Consider the following 23,695-nt stretch of genomic DNA (forward strand, 5'->3'; position numbering starts at 1 on the left):
CCAAAAGGCAGTACTGAAAAGATTTATCATTCAGCTCAGTATGGTTGAAAATACTGAGCTCCCAATTTATAACTGGCTTAGTAAGCTGTTTACTATGATAAATGGCAGTATGTTCCAACATATATATGTACAATATACCATATTATGTAACCAAAGTAAGCAAGCATAGTTACGACCAAGGGAGATAAATAACCAACCTTAAAAGTGACAATGCAGAAGCTCTTTTTTTTGGAACATTTTTTGGAACATATTGGGACATATTTAGAAGAAGTGTAATGATTTAAAAAGTTATTTTTTTACATGACTGAGTCTGAGGCTACAAACTTTTCTAATCTACAAAGGGTGAATATTGGATGCTCAAAACTAGCAAATTAGGTAATCAATTAGATGATACTAACTGAACCATCAATTTTGATAATCTTATCAAGCAGAAATGCAAAACATTTACTGGCTTGATCTTCTCTAATGAGAGTTCTGCTGCTTTAGGCTGTTTTGTACCACTAGAATAATATCATACGGTGGAGTTTTGTGCTGTAAGTTGGGTATAATAAGCAATAACAGAGACTTTTAACTTGTTATGGGCATCAGCCCTTTTCAACAACAATCTAAACGATAAGGAAAATGTTGGCTGCAGCCCTGTTCATAATGTACGTATTGCTTTAAGAGCAGGATCTGATATATTGGGCTTTATACACCATCTTACATGTCGAACATCATGGCCACACCAAAATTTTCCTATACAGCCTGTCAGGCCTTCCACATGTATGACGTGGAAGTCATCCATTAGGCCACAGTTAGGTGCTGCTCAGAGCAGCTGTTAGTCGCCTGAGTGCAGCAGCGAAGACACGTTGTGGTTGAAGGGCTCCGTATCACGACCTAATCAGTCACCCCGCAATCCAAACAGCACGTCAGGGGCGCAGGTTTAGCAGGCGGCAAGGTTCAGCCGGAGCCACTCTGCAGCTGGTGTGCAGGACATGCTGCCTTTTAGCCCATTCTGGCACACACCTGCTCAGTGTCAGGTCAGGCTCCAACGTGTGTCAAAATATACAGGGGTTACATTCATCCATAATGAGCTGTACTCTGGCCTTTTTGGCACAACTCTCTGCAGCGCTAACACCTGTCCCTTTATCAGGGAGAATGGGAGAGGGTTTTTTTTTTTCTTTTGATTTCAAATCTTTAAGCTCTCTTTGCTTTCCATCATCTCCCTGTAATAAAAAAATGTTTTTCTTACATTAAACTACATTTATTTAGCTGTCACTTTTAACCAAAGCGACTTACAAATAAGTGCGTTAAACTATACTGATACATCTTAAAATTTCAAGAATCGTGAAAGTACAAAAGGGTCACTTAACACAAATGCCCTCCCCAAAAAACAACATGCTGTTCTTCTTTTAACCCTGTTTTGGTCTCTGCCAACTCCTGAGGGAAATATCTGGTTCTTCAGCTGCTAAATACTTAATTACTATCGGTACACCAAAAAGTTGTTAAAGAAGCTGTATTTAACATTCCGAACATCATTATAGCAGAAAACAAACACTAGCTTTGTAAAGATGTAGTGTTTACCTTAGCACAGAATGAAGTCACTCTCCCTCTGTGTGTGTTGTTATCAGAGCTTCTCTGTGAACTGTCTACATAGCCGGGCCGTATATGCTTTTAGTGCATGTTAGTGCATCTGAGCGTGGCCCACTGGTTAGCTCGTGGCCGCTCTCTGCACTGCTCTTGTTACAGCTGATAATGCCGCCCCAACTGACTACACAGACGCGTAGCACCCACCCTCCAGTTCCCCCTCAAGTAAACATTGTTGGCTCTGTCAGCACTTTTGACGCCGTATGAACCATTGGCTCGCTGTCGCCATGTTGAGAGCCGTTGAGAGGCAACGATGTGCTCCCGTTATAGTATCTTGCACCTTAACTTTGAGTGTTTGCCATTTGGTGCTGAAGAAGTAGCTTACATTTGGTGACAGTGGACCAGAACAGTAACATTGTGAAAAAAAAAAGCAGAATCCTGCAATAATTATCTCCAGGTTTGTCACCAATAGTGACACCTTTCACATTAGATGATGTAACTTCATCCGTTGGTAATAGAAAAATATTGATTAAAGCAGCTATAAGTCTGACTCTCGATAATTGGTCCAAGTGCCTGTCTGTGAGATGTATGCTACTACCCCAATAGTAGTCAAAACATGCCCAGCTCTCCAGTTGTAACATCACATGTTACATGCCTGGTGCAAGGCTCACCAAGGCCCAAGCTTAGACAACTCTCTGTGCCTGTCTTCCCCATTGTGTCATGATTTTCATCTGTCTGCTTTTCTTCCTTCAGTATATTACAACCATGTACCAATGCATTCCCTTTCAAATTATGTCTATGCAACTCTATTCTAGTCTATTTCATTCCAACCACCATGACCCGTAAAAGCGGCAGTAAATGAATGGATTGATCTATCCTAGAAGAGACTACACTGCTGGCCTTTTCCTGCTGCCTACCTGTGGTTACAGTTAGACTTTCTAAGAGTTCGGTTTAAGATCGCAATCCTCTTAGCGAGGACTTTGTCTTTGCAGGGAAACACTCTCTGATCCCGTCCATGCTGCAGGGCCGAATGTCTTTTAGAAAGCGCGGAGGAGTGTCTGAAGCGGCTGTGCCTGGTGAGCAGCGGGCCTGAAGACTACTGAGTGGCGCTAGCTAGGTATGTGTGTCAAGACAGGAAGGGGGAAACTGATCCTCTTAGCAGCCTGGAATTGGCCCACTCTCAGGAAAGTGTCACTTGAGTTGGTCAACTTCGGAGTGCCGGGGCGAGATTGTCTAGCCTTATATCTCCTTCCCGTAGCCGCCTCCTCCCTCCGCCGGCCCAGCAGTGGGAGGACTGCTGACCTAAAGACAGTTGCTGCTGCTAAGTACGCCGTATTTCGCCCCGATGCATGAGTTCAATCTAAAGTGCCACACTGCCTGTCTGACCAATTAGAGGGCGCCTCGGCTGGGCAGGACTCAGGCCTCCCGCTGAGAGCTGCCAGGCATATCTAACTGTTGCCCAAACAAACGACACGGACTTTAACACAAACACATCATCACACATAAGCCTAAACGCTTCGCTTCTCTTCGCTCACACATGCAGCTGTCTTGATTAAAAATCTAGTTAACTTTTTTTCCCCGTCTTCACCTTTCTAGCTTTACACATTCCTCTTTCTGTCTTGCTCTGCTCACCTCCAGATGTTTCCCTAACCATGTCATGCAGACAATGACAGAGAGCAGTCAGGCTATGTTCACTCCATAGATTAATTGAAAACAGATATAAAGGAGTTCATTGCTGTAGATCGGCCCCCACTACTACAGCAATCAATAAAGAGTGGCTAGTTTTATAAGAGTGTATAACAAATTTAACAAATTACAATAAAAGCTGCACCATTACGTCTAGAAAAAGGTGAATATTAAACTTGTGCTTTATGAGTTTCACATGTTATCATGACAACACTTGTAATTTCTGGAACATTTACTCAAAAGTCAGTCCTGGGCTTTCCAAGAAAGGACACGCAAGTCATTATGATGGCCGTGGAAAATGTGGAAACTTCAGGTTTATCCAAGTTGGAAAACACATAAAAACTAAACAGGACTGTATTGACAAAGTTGTTTACCTGCTTCATATCCACAGAAAAACCTAAGGGGAATGTCTAACCATTTCAGACACGGTTACAACAACAACTATAGGCCTTGAACTTTCTGGAAAAATGATTCAACTGTCAGTTCTAACCTCAAAACAGTAAAATGAATGGGGTCTGAGGACGGTGGTTAACAAGGCAGATGTTTACCACCCAAGTTGGCATCCTATGGTTTTATCCAATCTTCTTTACTTCTACTGCTTAAATAAAAGAAAAGGCGATTTTTAGTATTAGCTGGTAATAGCTAGATGTCAATTGGGATTATGATGGATTTAGCAGATTTCCAACATCCATAAACTAACCCCCTTTATTTCTGTACTGAAAATTTACCAGATTTTACTACATGAATACTATGTTGTTGTTTAAAGGCCCCAAAACATCCCAGATAAAATTACAGTATCAGCCTTCAGTAATGAGCCAGCTTCATTAGCTGACCGTGTCATGCCCCCCATGACGGACGAGGCCTGTCCTCGCTGTCAGCACCCCGGCTGAGTTAAGGAGAACCAAATGATTTTCCTTAACACGAATCTGGCAGAACATATTATTTATGCTTTTTCCCCTGTAAACCACAGTCAACATCATTCAACTAAATTACATTTTAATCATTCTGCTGATGGCAAAAGCAACCCAACTGTGTTTAATAAAAGAGACACAAAGCAGATTTTCTTGAAACATTTGGGCTGCGTTATGAGGATGTTTACCAAGTTGAAATGGATTGATAAGAAAGACCTTCTTTTGGCTGCTTAAAGGAATGTTAAATTAATTTCAAATCTGTCAGCCCCTTGGAATGTGAAGAATCCTGAAAATATTTTTAAAAGAAAACTTGTTCGTTGTAAACATCCATCAAAGTTTACAGCAACTTCCTGCTTCAACTCTGTCCCCTACTACTGTAATTACCGTAGTTGTGCACGCAGTTTTCCTGGGAACTTATTGGTGCACTCACTTTGCAGTTTTACCTCCAGATGAAGTGGTTTCAACGAACTTCCGTTTACAGATATCACAGGGTTCCCACTCGGTGAAAGTTTAGAGGCTTACAATCTCTTGTCGGTGTATTCATCAGCAGATGGAGTTTGCTCTTGGGGTTCTTTTAGGCCGCATGATGACAACTAAGCTTTTTCAATCACAACAGAGCAAGCTTTTCCTATTTTTGAAGCCCGTAATATATGATTGAAAGCACTGAAAGATGCTGGAAAAGCTTGGGTTGAAATTTGTTTGGCCTTAAAGATAGTAATGATGGACAAAACTACAAAAAGAAGAAGCTGTGATGAACTGGAATCAGGATTTAACTGCTCAGTCTATCACACATTGGAAAAGAGAAAACATTTATCAATCAACAACATGTTGTTTTTTTTGTCAGGTTACTCGCAGATTGACCAACTAAGAATTTAAACCCTTGAGTTAATAACTGTTACTCTGAAAAAGAAACACCAAGACGAGATCCCCTTTAAGCACACTGTGGACCAACAGTAGTGCATTGCGGTAAACTTGAAAGTTGTCCAACTGAAAAAACAGTAAATAACAGTGCTGTCGACATGATGCATGGTGCGAAGCATGTAAATGGCCTGTTTTTTGAATGGAGGGGTATGTTGGTCGTAACGTGGTCAGCGAGTGCGGCACGAGCTAATGGTATAGCTCACATACGGATACAGCATATGTTGACAGCACGAAAATTTGCTGCTCAAATCACTTGTGAAGGAAGGAAACAAATAAATCTGTCTAGATCCTTTCGTTCCCACAAAACCTCAAATTATAAAGTGCATTGTGCCAGTGTTAGAGAGGACCATCATTGACTTTGGGTTTCCAATTAATGATTTACGGCCTGAAATGTGCTGCATTGAGGGAATGCTGCAAAGAGGAATGTTGACTGGGAGAAGGACGCTGTAACGAAGGAGAGATTAATAACTAGAGAGAATAATATGAGTTTCCTTGACAGGGAGAAGACAGAGAGGGTGAAAAAAAAAGGTGCATATGAAAATGAAGACAAGATCGTTAAGTAAGACAAATAGCATCTTTTATTGCAGTTCACTGAGACTGGAACATAGACCGGTTGAACATGTGCCAGCAGTTGTCTGATCTTTTTATTATACCCAAACTGTCCTGAGGCAGATTACAGCTCTGTTACTACTCTGAAATCTGGTGGATCCAAATGGATGTGCAGGACAAGGTTTATGTTATGTTATTGGTTGATTTATTCTGCATTGCATGATATCTGATCGAGCAAAAATGAACTTGAGAAAGTCAGATCCATTTGGCTGTTTATATATTGTCTGAAGTGTGGTTTAACAGCTATCTTCAGCAAGGCAAACAACAGCACATCAGGATTAACCCTGTCACCTTCATGGTATGACAAAATAAACTGTATCTGTATATCATACTGTATTCACACAAAGGGGGCACAGTTTCCCAAAACTGTCTTTTTGCAGAATGAGTCTAAACGGTAAGGGTGCTTTAGGTAAATCATACCCTGCATGGACGGGCAGACAATAAACAAGCCAAAGGTCAGAAGATGAATATTTCAGACATGAAAAAATGCAGGAAGAGAAAAAAAGTCAAGTAATAAGAAAACTAATCTTAGCTTGAGACGTTTTCTTGCTATTCTGGGGGTGTTTCATTACCCTTTGCTTGTTTTTCATAATGCAGTCTCAACACTTTTTCTGCTTCTGTGGTAGAAATCACACAATGGCCAATACTGATTGCTTTATTTTCTCAGTGTGTTACCCCCCTCTCGCGTTTGTTATTGCAGAACAGGAGGATATGCTGGACAGGGGGCCGATGCTGAGCCGGCAGAACCTGAACATTTTCTTTCTAATAATTTGAAATCCTGTGGGGTCGAGGGGGGCATTCAGGAGGGAAGGTGCATGCTCGCCGATGGGACTCATGGTAGGGAAGAGTGGGGGGGGGGGGGGGGGGATACAAACTGCCAGATCACCAGGTCTGCTCAGGGTATGTGAAAGGTGAGCACCGCCTCTGAAACTACTTGGGCAAAGGGGTCAGGTATGCAGTCTGGCCTGCATGTGCGCGGTGAGCTGTGGCTGGTGTTCTGACTGACATGTGCATCCGAACATCGCAGCTTCTGCAGCCCAGAACAGTAAAGCAAAACCTCTTTAGCCGCACCTTACACTGAGCATGTGGTTCAGCACGAGTTATATGCAAAGAAATCATTGTTTTTGTGGGTTAATATGGAGGCCACCTACACATCTGCCCAGAGGAATGTTTTATCAGTATTGTATGTGGGGGGTACCACCAATGGAATTCACTCACATACCTTTGATGTCAGCAGGGGATGTGGCCACTGGTGCGGTAACCTCCACAGGTTTGGGAACAGTCAACACAGAGGAACGCTTCCTTTGTGCAGCATATTTATCTTCTGGTGGAAATCTGCATCTGTGCACCTTATCTGTAACATAAAATATTATATCAATATTACTGAAAGTGAAGATAAATGTAACCAACACAGTCATGGTGCCTTCTGCAGCTCCCCTGTACTTGCCTGTCTTTTGACAAGAGGGCAAATTTCCAGATGAAAAAAAAAACAAAAAACACCTTTGCTTTTATTTCAGATCAACGTGCATGAAAAATGATCATTCCTCAGTAAATGACAATAAGGGATTAAAAGAGTTGAACGTTTGAGCAGCTCTCTCTCTCTCTCTCTCTCTCTCTCTCTCTCTCTCTCTTGTGACTGGATGTAGCGGTCCCTCATATCGGGGATCTCCGTTTACATTATTCATACGGAGGAGGGTGTGACTTGTTGGCTCTTTTTCCGCCTGTATAAAAACGAGAAGTTCGCGTAAAAGAAAATACAGATGGAGAAGGCTAGCCGGCTCGCTGTGTCACAGAGAGTCCCCTTAAGCCTACGCGACCACTCTCGTACTGTCCCTTTGTGACCAGCTTAATCGGCAGAATGCCCGGTCTCTGCGTGCTTTGTCTCGCCGCCGCACTGGCCGCGTTCACCCGTCTCGCCGGCACCGTGGGGCCAGTGGTCCGGTGCGAGCCGTGTGACAGCGGGGCGCTGCTCCAGTGCAAGCCGCTGCCGAAGGACTGCGCCGAGCGCGTCAGGGAGCCCGGCTGCGGCTGCTGCACGACGTGCGCTCTCGGCGAGGGACTGGCGTGTGGAGTGTACACGGCGCGCTGCGGCTCCGGCTTGACCTGCCAGCACCAGCCGGGGAGAGCCGACCCCTGCAAGCTCTGCTGGAGGGACGGGGAGTGTGCTCCAGCGCCGCGTCCAAAAACTCAACAGCGTTCTCACACCGGCGCAAAAACAAGGTAAGACGCGGTGTTATTCATTCAACGCTTCTCATGGTTTGTTGACAATCATGTTCTTTTTTTGTGTGTGTGTGTGTGTGTGTGTGTGTGTGTGTGTGTGTGTGTGTGTGTGTGTGTGTGTGTGTGTGTGTGTGTGTGTGTGTGTATTCAGTGCATTTGACAGGCGCTCACCCCATGAGGTGTCGCTCTGCGTTGACCAGGTCTGGGGAGTTCCCTGCTCATGGAAGAAAAAAAAAACAGAAAAAAAAAACAGAAAAAAAAAGATTAAGTGCGTTGTATTGATTGTGGATGAGCTCATGATCCTTAGACTGATCTGCTAAAGATATAAGGCACAAATACATATGCGCAAAGTGTTTTCAGTGGGCTGTTTGCAGCATGGCACAATGTAAAACGCAATTTTAGTCGTGTGGTGTTTCATAAGGGAGACTTGAGACATTGCACAGTAATGAGTTAAATAAATAAAAGTTTGAGTGGATAACACCAGCTATGGATTCGAGGTTTACGCAGTAATTAATCTTTGCTTTCCCATCAGGCGGGGACACTTCTTTTTTTTTTTTTTTTTTTTTTTTTTTTTTTTTTTTTTTTTTTCATGTGCGCACATCTTTGGACCATCATGCGTAAAATGCCAAATTAAAATGAAGGCATTAAAAGATTGTCGTTTTAGGGTTTGCAGATTGTTTGTTTTAAGAAAAGCAACACTGCTTTTTCTCACTAACACACACACACATACACACACACACACACACACACACACACACACACACACACACACACACACACACACACACATACACACACATATAGAGCCACAAGCACACACATACACACACAGTGCCTGGCTCACTCAAACCAATAGTTAAGGAATGCCACATACATACTGTAAGTATACAGTATTTAGCTGAGGCTGAGCGCAGACCATGTCCTTGTCTTCTGTAATGTCCTTATTTTCCTTCAAGTAAAGCTCTTGGATTTTTGTACACAGCATGAAAATATGTGTTCCTGCTTCCTGATCCAGGATATCTGCCAAAACATCTCGGGTGTGTTGCAAAGGGGGGGATCATTTCTCTGAGTTCCCCATAAGCAACCAACACACACTCATATACAGAGCACACTCTCCAGTCATTATCAATGAGCCCAAATAGCATATTTAATCATTGCATGCAACCCTGCTCATATCGGGAGACCTTATATCTGCATGGTGTTTTGTGTGAATGGATGGATTGCTGCTCACACTGGTGAAACGGCACACATGCCACCTACATGTGAATACACACTGTTGTGTGTTTAGGCACTGCTGACGTCAGGCCTCCAGGAGCCTCTGTGTGTGTTTTCTTCTTCCTGGTTATTTGGTTTGGCCACAGTAATGTGTGGTGTGCAAGCACTCAACAGTCACATTGTCATGCACACGCACACACACATGCTTGTGCATCCACCAGCGTGCACACACACACACACAATTACTTTTTCACTTCCTCTTCACTTATCCTGAATATTTCTCTCTTCATTCTTTTAATCCCATACTGTCATTTTATATAACGTTATCTCTATTTGCAGCATCTGTCTTACAGCAGTGAGACAGGTATCAATGCATGCTTATTTCCAGTATCTCCAATATTGGAGATGGGGGGGAAAAATGTGTGAAATGATCCTAAGTGCCTCTGTTGGTCAGAGTGTGCAAGTGCAGCTTGGTTTCGACCACCATCAGTCCCCATGCAGCTCCAGAGCAGCCTCTCCTCCCAGACATTTACAAGCTCTCCTCACCGCAGTTTGTGCTGTTTACCCCTGTCCCATTATACAAACAAATTGCGTAATGTGTTTATCTAAAACGCCCCAGACTTTCTAGAAAGGTTATATAAAAGTTTATATTGACAATAAAAATTAATGCTTGGAGGAATCTTAAATTAGGGCTCAATATTTCTGTCCTTGGCTATTGACATTTACGGACATTTTTGCAGGGTTCAGTAAAACCACGTGGCGGCTATATCAGGTCAAAGAGCACTGTTGGCTTCTGACGCTGGCTTGTTCCAGTTGATGTTGTTGTTTACATCCATGTTGCTATTCTAAGTTCTGGAGAGCCTGGGAGACTGTGGAGCCCCATCACGTCACTAATTGATCAGGTGGTCAGGGAGAAAGGGTGGGCTGCCAGCCTGCCTGCCCACACGAGCTACACCCCTACATGCCCGTCCGCCGCCCTTACCGCAGCTCCCAAACACAAAATCTGCTTTGAGTTAACGTTTTAAAACTGTTTGGGTGTGTGTGAGCCACTGCATGTGTGTTCCCATCATCAGTCTGCCTCCTCGGGACATCTCTAAGCTCAGATAGCTATTCCGACTGTGGCCCCTGTGGTGGCATGGCTGACCGGGTGGCACATGGCGGGTAGTTTGGTCCTCTCCTATATTAGGGAGGAGTGTTTGGAGCCCCCTCCTCTCTTCCTTTCGGTCAGATGGTGCCCACTCTGTCTTTAACGATTCGACTGGAATCTTTGCCAGCACCACAGGCTATTAATATATCTGCTCCCTCGTCCCCCACTTTACCTCTTACTGCCCTAACCTCCTCCTCTTCTAGCCCCAATACCATTTTCCCATTCCCTACACATATAGACACTACACAACATGTTCTTCTTCCCAGCATCCTTAAAACGTCTTGTTTACACTCAGTTTCTCTCTGTGACTATCTCTTGGTCTGCACGCTGTGGAAATTTGTGGATATGAAATCGTCATGTTTCTGTTTATTACTTGGCTTCAGCTCTGGCTCCAAACAGCCCACAAGGCAGTGAGCTAACTTTATTTTGTCTCTTTAAAACAGGCCTCTCTTAGGCAGTCAAGACTGCTCTGTTGGATTAAGAAAGCAGACACTGCTGACATTAAAATGTTTCATCATTGTACTTAAGTAAATTAATAGCTGAGAAGTGAATTAAGGGAAAAATGTATGACGATATTTAGGAGCTGATTTCCCTGTTTTTGCACCACATAGAGTTTTATGATAAGATATCATAATACAAGCCATAAAGGGAAAATTTGCCACATTTTCTGTTGATGTCAAATCTCTGTTTGTAGTTAATGCAATTCATTGAAGCAATAACGTCTTCAGAGCATGCTATATTTACCAAGAAATCTGAGTTTGCAACTGCAATAGCTGTTGTTCTTTCTGAATCCTGCGCCGTCATTTGACGTAGTTGGAGTCAAGGAAGAACTACATTTCTTTTGCTGACTCGGATGTTCAGCTGGCGGCGATCCTCCGGACGTCAGTAGGTAGCGCCAAAGCATAGCAGTGCATTTAGGCGCTGCTGGCACGGCTCTACAGGCACGAGAACTCAGCTTTCTCTGTCTAAATAGCACTGAGGAATTTGTTGCTTAAAATGCTACATTTATCATCAACACTGATTGGTCATCCGCTTTAAAAGGTGGCACATTCTCCCTTTAAGGTAGTTTCTAAATCTCATTTTAGGATTTGTGAGACTTTTTTTTTATCAATGAAAACAAGGGGAGGACAGGGTTAGGGGTTAACATAACAAGACAACATAAGACCAGGTCCCTTGTCAAACCTGGACGATTGGCCTGCAGAGAATGTTTTAACACAGTTTCAGATTTATAAAACCTTTATTCTTTATCAATTCAGGTAACATAAGACAGATAACAGTGTTTAAGCACTTGGTGGAGTCTAGTCCACATTTGACAAGTGTAAGTATGGTGGTTTTTATTAAATGGGTTTTCATTTCGATAAAAAACACTTTTTTACTACTATAACTGGTGCGAAAACAGAGAATCAGCCACCAAATTCATTATTTATTCATCTTTATCTGCAACGAATGGGATGCTAACCTCAGCGTGGTTCAGTAAGTATGACACATCTGAAACAGACTGTTTATGATCTGAAAACTGATGACTCACCTTTACCCCTTTAGAGAACGCTGGACATCAGGTAGAAGGCTGTGCCAACGTGACCGCGACGGTGCCTGGCGTGGAGACCGTGAAGGGTGGGCACAGTCGGGCGTCGATGGAGACCAGGTCTCCTCTGCCCAACAAGCTGATCCAGAAAGATCAGAACAAGAAGACTCAGAGCTACAAGGTGGAATCGGTGTCAGGAGGAGCCAATATGGACATGCACAACTTCTCCCTGGAGAACAAGAGGGAGACCGAGTATGTAAGTTACACCCAGAGGAAATGACAAGTCTATTAAAAGTGTTGTAGTGTTGCTAGTTGGAGGAGAAACGGTAAAGGCATTAAGACAGGTGTTGACAGTAAAATTAAAAGAAATGACCAGTTTCATGTAAAATACATGTTGTTAAGTAGTTATGCTTCCAACCACATATTGTGTGTGGCACGAACCAAACCAGGCAGAAGAGAGTTTGTCTTGGCCCAAAGCTGTTAGTTTGCTAGCTGGTTATTTGTGTTTTATTTACAATATTCATCACTGGAAGATTTTTTTTTTTAACTTGATATTGTTGGCCTTTCGAAGACAGAAATCACTGACAGAGAGTTTTGTCATTGAGCAGTAAAAAAAATGTTAGCTTGCTATTTTTTGCTATCTTACTAGTTCCCGGCTACTTTAGCTCTCTACTTATTATATAGCTATATTTATATTCATGTTTGTACACGACATTTCTCTTTGGACAAAGTAAAAAATAAAATGAATAAAGTGGCCATTTGAGAACATGACGTTACTCACGGAGAAGAGGAGAGTCAGAGAGGCTGTACTGGTTTTTGCTAGCTAGTGAGAGCTAACGTTAGCTACCTTGAATAAGGCTCGCAGTATTCTTTTGACAAATTCAAATTTGAAAATAATATTTTTTCGAAAATGTAGCTACAATATGAACCACACATACGGCCGAAAATGGGAACGTTTTACAAAGAGTAACTGAAAACTGCAACTAAGCAAGCTTGCTTTCTCAATTAGCTAGTTTGCTAACTTGCAGCCACTTTTACAACCGTGGCCCGTTCGAAGTGACGCCTACACTATGACGTCACCCAGTGCAGCGTCGTGGTTTTGTGTCTTGGCAGGATACTTTAATTAACTGAGACATCAATGAAATGACATACATTGACCATAACCATGCATTGAGTTGTTTGAAATATTGTAGAGCAAATAGCTACATGTAATGTTAACACAGCTATGTCATCAAATTACAAAATAAATGTAACTGTTATCAGTTGCTCAAAATCAGTTACTGTAAATGTTGGCTTCTAATCAAAATGTTGGTTATTACAGAGTGGCTACATGTAAATATATTCATTTCTGAAAAGTAATTAGTGGCATTGTAATTGTGAAGACACTATACTCAAGGCTGTCTTAAAACAATTGTTAAGTACCCCTATAACCATTGAAACAATCATATCTAATACATTTTCTATGTCATAAAACATTTTCAAAGCTTTGTTAACATTAGCGTGGTCCTTTTCTTTATTCCTTTTCTCTTTATTGTCTATAATTTTCTTAATTTACACCAACCTCTGTTGCATGGCAGCATCACTATATGCCTTGGAGAGACAGCAGCTTGCAACTTATTAATTTAATTGCTATTAAATTGCAAGAAGACAGGGGAGAGAGATGGGGAATGAAAAGCAACAAAGGTCCCTGGCTGGTGTTCCGGTTCATATTCAGCGCCTTTACTTACAGGCTACCTGGGCAAACTGTGGTAAACAATTTGAATTGTCACAGTAGGAAAAGGTGCAGGTGTAAATAATAAAATTACTCAGCTGCTTTGATTTCAGGGTCCTGGTATTGATCATGCTGGCCTTTGTCACTCTCACTGGAACACTTAAATACAACGGAGCCATCGCTAGTATTATTAGTAACACCTGTGCTATTAGTACTATGACAAGTAAAAATGTCTGCTGTGAAAAAGGCCATTTGTTGGAATTGAAACCCTACAGACTGCCAGCTCTCTATGGCATATGGATGCAGTTTGCACGAATGCATATCACTGTCAACATGTGGTGTGCTTGCAGCCTTGTGCGTGTGCAGGAAAACCCAAGATACAAACACTATGGGGAATCTCTCAACAAAACATTGCTTTGCAGAGCAATTTGTGGTCAAACACTCCACAGGCTTTTAGGTTATCTACTATAATTTAAACAACTTCATTTTGGTTGAATTCTATCAAACATTTTGTGAGACAAGGTACCAATTTTTCCAGAAGGTTAAGGTCTCATTTTCCGACCCTCGGTGGGATCATTCATCGCAGCAACTTGATGTTGTTCAGACAAGTACGGTTTATATTTATAGAAAAATCATGTTAATGTTCCAAAAATAGCAGACTTTGTTTAGGGGAACTTCTGCATAAAAAAGATGCGCAAGACGATTATTAGATTATTTAATTTTGAAGTGAGGGTGCACCCATAAAATTTAGGGCCATCCACGGATTTAATATATCTCCAAATGTAAAAGGTTGTTTTTGAACAAGCAGAAACCAAGAATATGTTATCATACGAGGGGGAAAATGAATGGGACGTTCAGGGTTCAGGAGGTTAACTTTTATAGACTCTGATGTTCGCCATGAACTTGTATAATTACACGGACACTCCTCATGTTCCTCATGTCTGTGATCGTGTTGGGATGAGTGTGTAACACTGGCGTCGCCGGGGTGTGTTTGTCATGTTGCTAGGGGCCGTGTCGACGGGAGATGGAGAGCATCCTGAGCGGTCTTAAAATCAGCAATGTGCTCAATCCGAGAGGCTTCCGCATACCCAACTGTGACAGAAAGGGCTTCTACAAGAAAAAACAGGTGAATGGCTCTCCACTCTGTGTTTCATCTCTCTCTTTCTCTCACACACTTAAACACACACACACACCTGCGGTCATGCAAAAAGACCCACCGCATGCCTGAACACTTCCAAAGAATCCTCTCCGACTCATCCCACCCACCCACATGCACATACCCCCCCCCCCCCCCCCCCCCCTTTTTTTCATTTCAGGTTGCCTTGACAGCCACATCAACACTATATTATCAGAATGGCTAATAACCATGTATTACTCCGGTAAACGCACTGCAGCCGTCTGACTCATGCCTCACAGGAAATGAAGTCGGTCAGGTGTGTTTGTGGGTGTGTGGTGTGGGAGAGTGTGGGGGGTAGGGATGTAAGAATGTGGTCTGGGAGTGTGTGTGGCACGGTAGATGTGGCGGCAGGGGAGCGTATGTATGGCGCTTGTTTGATGGCGGTAGTTTTGGTGAGGGTGTGTAGGTGTGGGGTGCTGTTGGTGAGGTAAAAAATACAAACAGGCTGTCACTGGTTTAGTTTTTCTTGTCCGTGGTAGAGCAGACTCGGGGCCACCCATAGCCTACTCATTTGTAAGACGGGCAAAAAACACAAAGAAGCTAAACTCCATTCGGAGCAGTCCGGTGGCTGATGTGCTGACCTTAGGGGGAGGGAGGGGTGAGGCAAGGGAAGGCTGAGGATAGATGGGAGTTGCGGTGGGGCATTGTTGAGACATACAGCATGTCAAATAAATACCACCATCCCATTTCCTGAGGTTGGGAGCCTTATCGGAGGGATTCCACGGAGCTAGAGCCCATTCTGAGAAGCGCATGAGTCACCAAAAAATAAAACAAGCCACAAGCACCATGAGTCAGAGACCAACTAAGCCATAACAGACATACACATACACAATAAAATCATCCTCTCAGATTCCTAGCTCACTCTTTCCCCAAAGTCTCCAAAGTGTGATTTCATTGTTACTTTCATTAAAACCAGACACTTCTTCGTTCCTCTCCTGGAGTTTACAACAAATACCTACCAGGAAAGTGTCAGCTCTGGTCTAAGTATGTGCGTGTCTGTGTGTGTGTGTGTGTGTGTGTGTGTGTGTGTGTGTGTGTGTGTGTGTGTGTGTGTGTGTGTGTGTGTGTGTGTGTAAATGTGTGTGTGCGCAGCATTGTGCCAGCCCTTGTCGCCCTTTTCTCAGAGGGCCGGTGGGGTGCAGGGTGTTGTGTTAAATTCATCCGAGGGGATGTGCCTTCACGGTGTGTTGCAGAGATTTATTACCGGAAACACAGCGAAGAGGAGACCGTGTGAACCGTCTAGGGTGACAATACTGTGAAAAGAAGGGAGCAGGGGGGGGAGAGGAGGTGGGATGGAGGGGTGAGGGGGCGGACGGGTGAAGGACTGAGCAGAGGAAATAGGGGCATAACCATACACATGATACACAGGCTGCCTTAGTATCTCAAAGTGACACCCCAACCGAAATCTTTTAATATCAAATGCTTACGAACTGTTGAAAGGTGGCCGATAAAAGCTGGTAGTTTCATCTTTCATTTTCCAACAAATAGTGCCAGGAATTAAACTGGGAACTAACACATCTTTTTTAAACAAGCAGTTCCAGGAAGGAAGGATCAATAGTAAAATAAGTATTATACATAGGTCCCTTTTGTGTATTCCTTATAACGGATTAGATAACAGTAGAAAGCTGTGACGGTTTTCACACAAAGAAACAATAACATAGAGTCATTGTGTGAGACTTGCAGAAGTGGAAAATCCTTCTCTTGTTTTTTGGCTATAGTCAGGAATTCAGCTACATTGCTATTGTTTCAATCCCATCCACATGTTATGAGCAAGAACCACTTCTTGCTTTTACTTTGAAGGAATACAGATGTTTTGCAGCAGTTATGAGGCTTGTGTTTTGAGGCTTGTGTTTTATCAGCGATGACCAGTATTTTATATTTAGTTGTACTGCAGATTCTGCACTAATAGTTGCAGGGCCACTAGAAAGTACTCAATGCAGAGAGAGGAATTTTATTCAGAAAAAGGGTTCCTAATAAGGATTTTTGGATTCCTGGAAAAGAGAAAGCATCTGATGTCAGATTAGATTCATGTTGGTTACAATGGTTCAACTGGTGATAAGTTTTCACAGCAGAAGAAAATTGATCATAGAAACTTGTGAAAACCACTTCTGCAGCAATATTTGCTCAGTATGTTGCAAACATACTGTGCTCTGCCAAAGTATGGCTGTGCACACACTGCTGTCATTTGTCGCGCTTCACATTTGGCACTTGACTGACTGTACGAGTCTATTTGAATGCACTGAGCAAACGGGTGGATTGTGGAGAAGTGGACAAGAACTCGCAAATGCAACAGTTTGTACAATCTTACCATGTCTGAAGTGTTTTCAGCTGTTCATAGCAGCCACACTCAAAGACGGTTTGAAAGGCCTCTGCACACCTGATTTGGAAAGTTATAGAAAATTGTTATCGAGTATTGTCGGAAGTATAGTTATTGTGGGAAGCTTTTCCTATCGGAATACTACTCACTATTGAAATCCATTGCAATCTACATGAAGGACAAACAACAACCACACTAGAAGGATTGATTAGGGGGTGGAATATTGTTTTAAGGGTCAGCTATCACAAGGAAAAAGTCACAGGCATGTATGTGTGTGGTTTTCAGTCGACATGTTGCTGGTAATATGAGTGGCCCAGCAGGGTAGGAGAAGGTTGAGCAGTGTAAAGCCCTACCTCGCCTACGGAGAAACCTATATTTAGCAGCAGTTATATGAATTAGCCCAGTATCCCAGTTCAGGCCACGCATGCCCAACACTGACCCCACTCATTACACCCCTCAAAGTCTCCCACTCACTTCTCCTCTTTCTCTCTCACTGTCACTCTCAGTCTCTCTCTCTCTCTCTCTCTCTCTTATTCATCATTTCACCCACCCATCATTACCCCCATTGTGCCCTGCCCTACAGTCATCCACCCGTCTTTTGTTCTGCCTGCCCGCTCCATCATTCGGTCCATCCCTGCCCTTCCGCCCACCTGGCTTTTCCTTCCTTTATTTGGCCAGGAGTCACCCCGCAGAGGGTTGTGAATGGGACGACAGTGTCTGCGTCTCTCTGTGTGCTCTTTCAGAGTTAAGTGTGCGTATGTTGAGAGGAAGAGGAAGAGGAGGAGGAGGAAGAGGCAGTGGGTTAAGGATGTGAGCCAGGTGCCTGCGTACCCTTATCCCTCCTCCCTCGCTGTGTCCTGACAGTGCCAGGCCCATAAGGACCGACTTATTGAGCGTGACTCAGAAGGATCTGTGGAAACGTACACACCGACCACAATGGCTTTTTAATAACTGGCCAACCTTCGGGGACCGAGACATCTATTTTCACTCTGTCTCCCTCTCTCTTTCGTTCTGTTCCCTCCCTGGGTTTCTAATCCACATCGTCTTCCTTCTCACTTGGGGGGGAAGTCTTTTTTTTTTTGAGTTGTTGCATAATAGTGATTTTTTTAAAACAAATGCCAATGCAGTACTTAAGTTACATTACTGATAACAAAAATATACCCTGACAATACGGTAGTTTGAGAACATAAACATGTTTTGTACCAAACCCTTTATTTTTTTCATTTATCAAATTTCAATACATCAGTGTACAATGTCTTAACAAAGGCATCTTAAAAAACAAAAGTTATGATTAAGATCAGGAAATATCAAAGAACAATTTATGGCCAAACATTCAATGTCAGTTTGTGATAGTGTTCTTTGCCGTATTTTACAGACATTTACAGATATCGTTTTTAAAACAAGTTTGATACCCCATCATGATTAGTTTAAGGCTTCAGATAATAATCACTTTTATTATTGACTTAATCTATTGTTTTTTTCTTACAATCATTTGACTCCAGATTATACTTTCCGTCTGAGGATTCATGTAATGTAAATATGATAATCTGACAAATGTCCACAAGGGTTTTACCTGTTTATGTATGACTGTGAATTTCAGGTAATAATGTCTCTAATATGTCAAAAATAAGGCCTGTCAAAAGTCGACGGATCAATCATTGTTGACTCTGAAATAGTTTGTTGTCCTCAGTTGATAAACCCAAAGGTATTCAATTTAGAATTATATGAAATGGAGCATAGTAACGTTTTAAGTTGCAAATAATTGGAAATTGGTATTTGTAGCTAATGAATGACTTAGGGGGTAATCAGATATGCCATTGATTAAGTTTCTTGAATCTTTCCCTTGTACAAAATCTCTTTCCAAAGTATTTCATCACATCCATTCATAACTTATATCGATTTAAGCTTTTTTAAAGTTTGTGTGGCTCCATTCTTCTAAAACTATTCACTAGGACTCTCATTAAACTATTTATCAGAAAGCGCAATATCCTGCAGCTACCAATGCACTTACACACACACACACACACACACACAAACATACACACACAGATCGACCCTCTTACACAAATACATATACGCGCGCCCCTATACACACACATTCAATTTTATGAGCTTGTGTTTATCCTGTGGTCAGACTAGGTTCTTTCAAATGTCCGTAAAGTCCTGCGGCGCTGCTATTAGTTATAAAGACCGGCATCACAAGAGCACACATTCATACGGACAACACACGTGCATACACACCCCATAAAGGTGGCATTATGAATGTGTGTGTGGGGAGGGGGGGGTGAAATGGTCTTTTTTTAAGTGATGGCCATGTGGACCAGGCAGGGCCAGTGTCGGGGCTGTGAGTCTCTGGATGCTTGGATTAGCGAGCACATTAAGGGAATACTCCTCCAAAAACGGAGTATATTCTACTCGCCTCGCTGCGCTTCATGGAGGACACCAACTTTAGTCGGCTTGGTTTCAAATTGATGCAGCCAATTCCAAAAGCAAGCCAGATCCATAGAAACAAAAAAGAATTCATAGAAAATGTACTGTTTCCGCCATGAGTCAAAGCAACAGGTGGTGAGTGTAGAGAGATTGTTGGTTGAGTAGTCCTTTAGCAGGATTAGTTTGTATTTTAAAAGGGAAGAAGTGTGGAAATAATGTTTACAACAAAGGGTAGAAAAAACGTCAGTCTTTGTCAAGTGACATCCAGTCCTCAGCAAACGTTTGGCTATCTTTGACACGCTCTTACAGGGTGTGTGCATGTGTGTGTAGATTCAAGCCGTAAAGAAAGCAACGCTTGAGATGACTGCTAATAGTTCTCAGATGAAAGAGAGACTGAGCGGAAACTCAAAGGTAGCCAAGCAACAGGGGAATGCACGCATGCACATTTTGCTCTTCCTGTCCCTTCCGCCTCTCCTTTGGCTTTTCAACCCCTCTCACACACACACACACACACACACACACACACACACACACACACACACACACACACACACACACACACACACACACACACACACACACACACACACACACACACACACACACCACACACACACACACACACACACACCAAGCACATACGGGACTCCATCATCATTAACCAGAGCAGAGGAACACAATGTTAAGCTCCTCTCCGCAGCCGCGTCCACTGGGTCAGGGCTAAAATAGAAGTTGGCCGCAGACTGAGACGATGGCACCGTGAGGGGGGAATGGAGGGAGGAGACGAGAGAGAGACAGAAAACAGAGTGAGACACAAGAGGAGGAGGAGGAGGAGGAAGAGAGGAAGGAGAAAAAGCGAAAAGAATCTCTTGATGATGTGAGTGTGTGAGAATGGGGCGTGTTGGGGTGCGTACTTGCCCCTAGACTGCTGCAGTAGTTGTTGGCGAGGTATTTTAATAGGCCTCTGTCTCTATAAAGCTGCCTTTGATCATGCGCTGAGGCTGCACGTGGATGTTGAAGACGCCAGAAACAGACACCTGGTCACACTCTAAAGTCTTTAGGTCCGTCTGCCTCTGCGTCGCTGCGCACTCCGTGAGTATTACAAGAGTTTTTTGGGGGGCATTTGGGGAAATATACCCCCAAAGGGAGTTAGAAGGAGTGCATAATGCAGGAGTTCTCAACCTTTTGTAACTTAAGGCCCACTTGTGATTTTCAAAAGGTTTCCGAGGTGCACCTTCCCAAATAATTGAGGAAATAGAACGTGACAAAGAAGAAGAAAAACAAACTTGGCTTATATTATTCTTACCGTTACCCGTCACTTCCTGCCATTAGGAATAGAAATTTACTGTAATGTTTCGTCCCCACACAACAAGACTAGAATAAGCCTGAGGGAACATAAGCTAGCAAAACAAAACAAGTCTGTCTCTACCTGATGATGAGTCGTGATTGGAGTGGTGATATTCAAACAAACCCTCCATTCCAGTCTTCATGCTAAGCTAGGCTAGTAGTCTCCCGGCTACAGCTCCATAGTTGTATAATGCTCAATGTTGACTGTTGGTTGAAGATGGGACACAGTTGCAGTCTCCAATGTTGAAGTTATCAATGTTATCAATGTACCAGTGGTGTTTTTGCAGGTAATCGCAATTGGCACTTGTCGGTATAAACCAATGTCCTATTTCCCAGTGTCATAGTTCATCAGCTCTTCAAAAAAAAAAAGAAAAAACAGCTATTTCCTCACACTTGCTCCTCAACTCATCACATCTTGGCTGGTGTTAAATGGTGCAACGTTGGCCGTGTGTTTTGCACTTGTGCAAACATTGTCGTGCTACTTCCGAGCTGGTTTGTGGTCGGATTTACAGCTCATCCTGTCCACAAGGAGAATTTTCCTTAAGCATGACATTAAACCACATTGCTCCCAATGTATGTAAACTAGATAAATAATGCATTGTGGACAAAAGCATCTTCCAAATCAATGTGATGCAATGAACCTCAAGTGTTTGCTTGTCACGAAAACATGAATATTGTTTTTTTTTTTAAGGTTTTAAAGGTACAGTGTGACATTTAGGGGGATTTAGTGGCAAACAAATGGAATATTGTATTCATAACTATGTTTTCATTGATGTATTATCACCTAAAATTAGAAAATATTTGTGTTTTCGTGAGCCTTAAATAAGCCCTTTATATCCACATAGAAAGTGGGTCCTCTTCACCGAGTGTGCCATGTTTCTACTGCAGCCCAGAACAGACCAAACAAACACTGGCAATAGCCTTTTACACTACCTGAACGCCACCGTAGTTCTCCGACAGTCTTAGAAAGGGATGGGTGAGAGGAGAGGTATTCAGTTGGATGCAATCTGCATCTTCACCATTAGATGCCACTAAATCCTACTCACAACTCATTTTAATGAAGTGCGATTGTCGTGTTAGCCACTATCGGTGTGCACTCCTTCCAAATACCCTTTTTTCTAACCGTCCATGGCAGCCATTGGTTTCCCTTCATTTCTGTAGGAAAAATTATGCCCGCTCATGAAACATTATCTATTACATTTGACATCAAGTTTGCATTAGTTTAGTCAGGGTTGGCTTGTCATTTCGTGTTAATGTAGATTCAAGTGAAAAGTCTTCATTAACTCTGTAACTCACACAAAGAATGAATGTAGACCGCGAGTGTATTATGGATTTGAGATTTGAGTCTGCTAATTCATTTTAATACTGTACAGAAATCAATGGTGACCAATGGCTACCTAGTAACGCAAGCGGTTGGTAGTAAATGGACTAAAAATGCAAATCCGCTGGTTTGGTCCTCTCATCTTCTAATTAAGCAGCTGAACCACAGAGACATTGTTTCAATTGGTGTACAGAGAAAAATATATATACTTATGGACTGCCCCCTGTGGGACATCTGATGTCACTGCATATGTATATGTGTGTGTGTGTGTGTGTGTGTGTGTGCTAGTGGGGGGTATGGATATGTACATTAGATACAACTCTTGTTTGTGTGCGCCTACATGTTTGCTGATGTGTGTTTATCTGCGCTCGTGCATGTGCGGGCCATAATCACCTCCAGATGATTTTGAGTTTCTGCCAGTTTCCCAGAATAGCAGCGCTGGTTTCCTTGCAGCCCTCCAACCTTGGCCTCGGCAAATACTTTAGCAACTCCGTGTTTACCTTCACACTCCTTCACTCTCACTCACTCAGTGCGTTCCTCATTCCCTGTCCCTCTCTGTCAAAAATAATCAGCTTTTTCATCGTTTACCCCCCACTGGTCAGCAGCACATTAGCCTGATAAATAAACAGCTCACAGAGAGGACAAACTCAACGGCGTGCTGGTTGCACGTGGTAGCCTTTTGCAATACTCCTCCCGATCTGATCTTTATACGTTTATTATCGTCTTTCACAATGCATGCAGCTCGATCATCTGAAGTGTTTTTCTCTGATTGTTACAGCACATAAAAAGCTGGGAGGCAGCTCCAGACAGCAGGGCATTCCTCTCTGTGATCAATGGGGTTTTGTCTTATTGGAGTTCTGCTGAGGCGTGACTTGGCCTCCTGACAGGCATCCAAAATCTAAAAGCCAACAAAGAGAGATAGAGTCTTATTATCATAAACACAGGCACGGATATGGGTTGTGTTGATAAAGCTGTGACAGGGTAACTCCTCACCTTGGAAACGCTAATCTGTTTTCAGACAGCGTGTCTTAAAGCGATAAGTCCTCCGCTACTTTCCAGACTTTTCTTTCTTAGGTCTCTCAACTAAAGATTGAAGTCAGCGCTCGTTATGTGATGTTTGTCCATGAACTGTCTGTTGCAAACCTTCTTGTTGAGGGCTTTACATGTTAAGTCGTTGCATAATGTTTGGTAAAGGCAAACAGGCGGCACACTAATTCTTTTTCCCTACCTGCTTTTCGCAGTGCCGTCCATCCAAAGGCAGGAGGCGGGGCTACTGCTGGTGTGTGGACAAATACGGGCAGCCTCTGCCCGGCTATGACGGCAGGGAGCGGGGCGAGACGCAGTGCTACAACCTGGAGAGCAAATGAGAGGACGGAGGGATGACGAGCGGACGGAGAGAGGAAGACAGAGAATGGGTTGGGGGGGGGAGGTAGAAAGACAGAAAAAGAGAGAGAGAGACTACTTTGCCCTTGCATGTAGTTTTATGTAAACATTTGAAAGGGGCTCTGGGCCTTTGATTTAAGGTCCGATTTCTTTGGGAGAGTTAGGTAGAGAGCAATGGGGAGAGGGAGGGGAAATGGGTGGAGCGCAGC

The 23,695-nt window shown here is 43.0% G+C and overlaps 1 protein-coding gene across 1 annotated transcript; it reads left to right on the forward strand.

The window, feature by feature from the left end:
• Positions 1-7,464: 7,464 nt before the first annotated feature.
• Positions 7,465-23,498, forward strand: igfbp3 (insulin-like growth factor binding protein 3). The gene is given in 6 exon segments (XM_054602818.1): positions 7,465-7,813; positions 7,816-7,875; positions 7,878-7,913; positions 11,818-12,056; positions 14,518-14,637; positions 23,345-23,498. Coding segments are annotated over 6 exon segments (843 nt in total). The 5' UTR covers positions 7,465-7,551; the 3' UTR covers positions 23,471-23,498.
• Positions 23,499-23,695: the final 197 nt, after the last annotated feature.

Source organism: Anoplopoma fimbria, chromosome 8 (genome assembly GCF_027596085.1).
Source record: "Anoplopoma fimbria isolate UVic2021 breed Golden Eagle Sablefish chromosome 8, Afim_UVic_2022, whole genome shotgun sequence".
Classification (NCBI taxonomy): Eukaryota; Metazoa; Chordata; class Actinopteri; order Perciformes; family Anoplopomatidae; genus Anoplopoma; species Anoplopoma fimbria.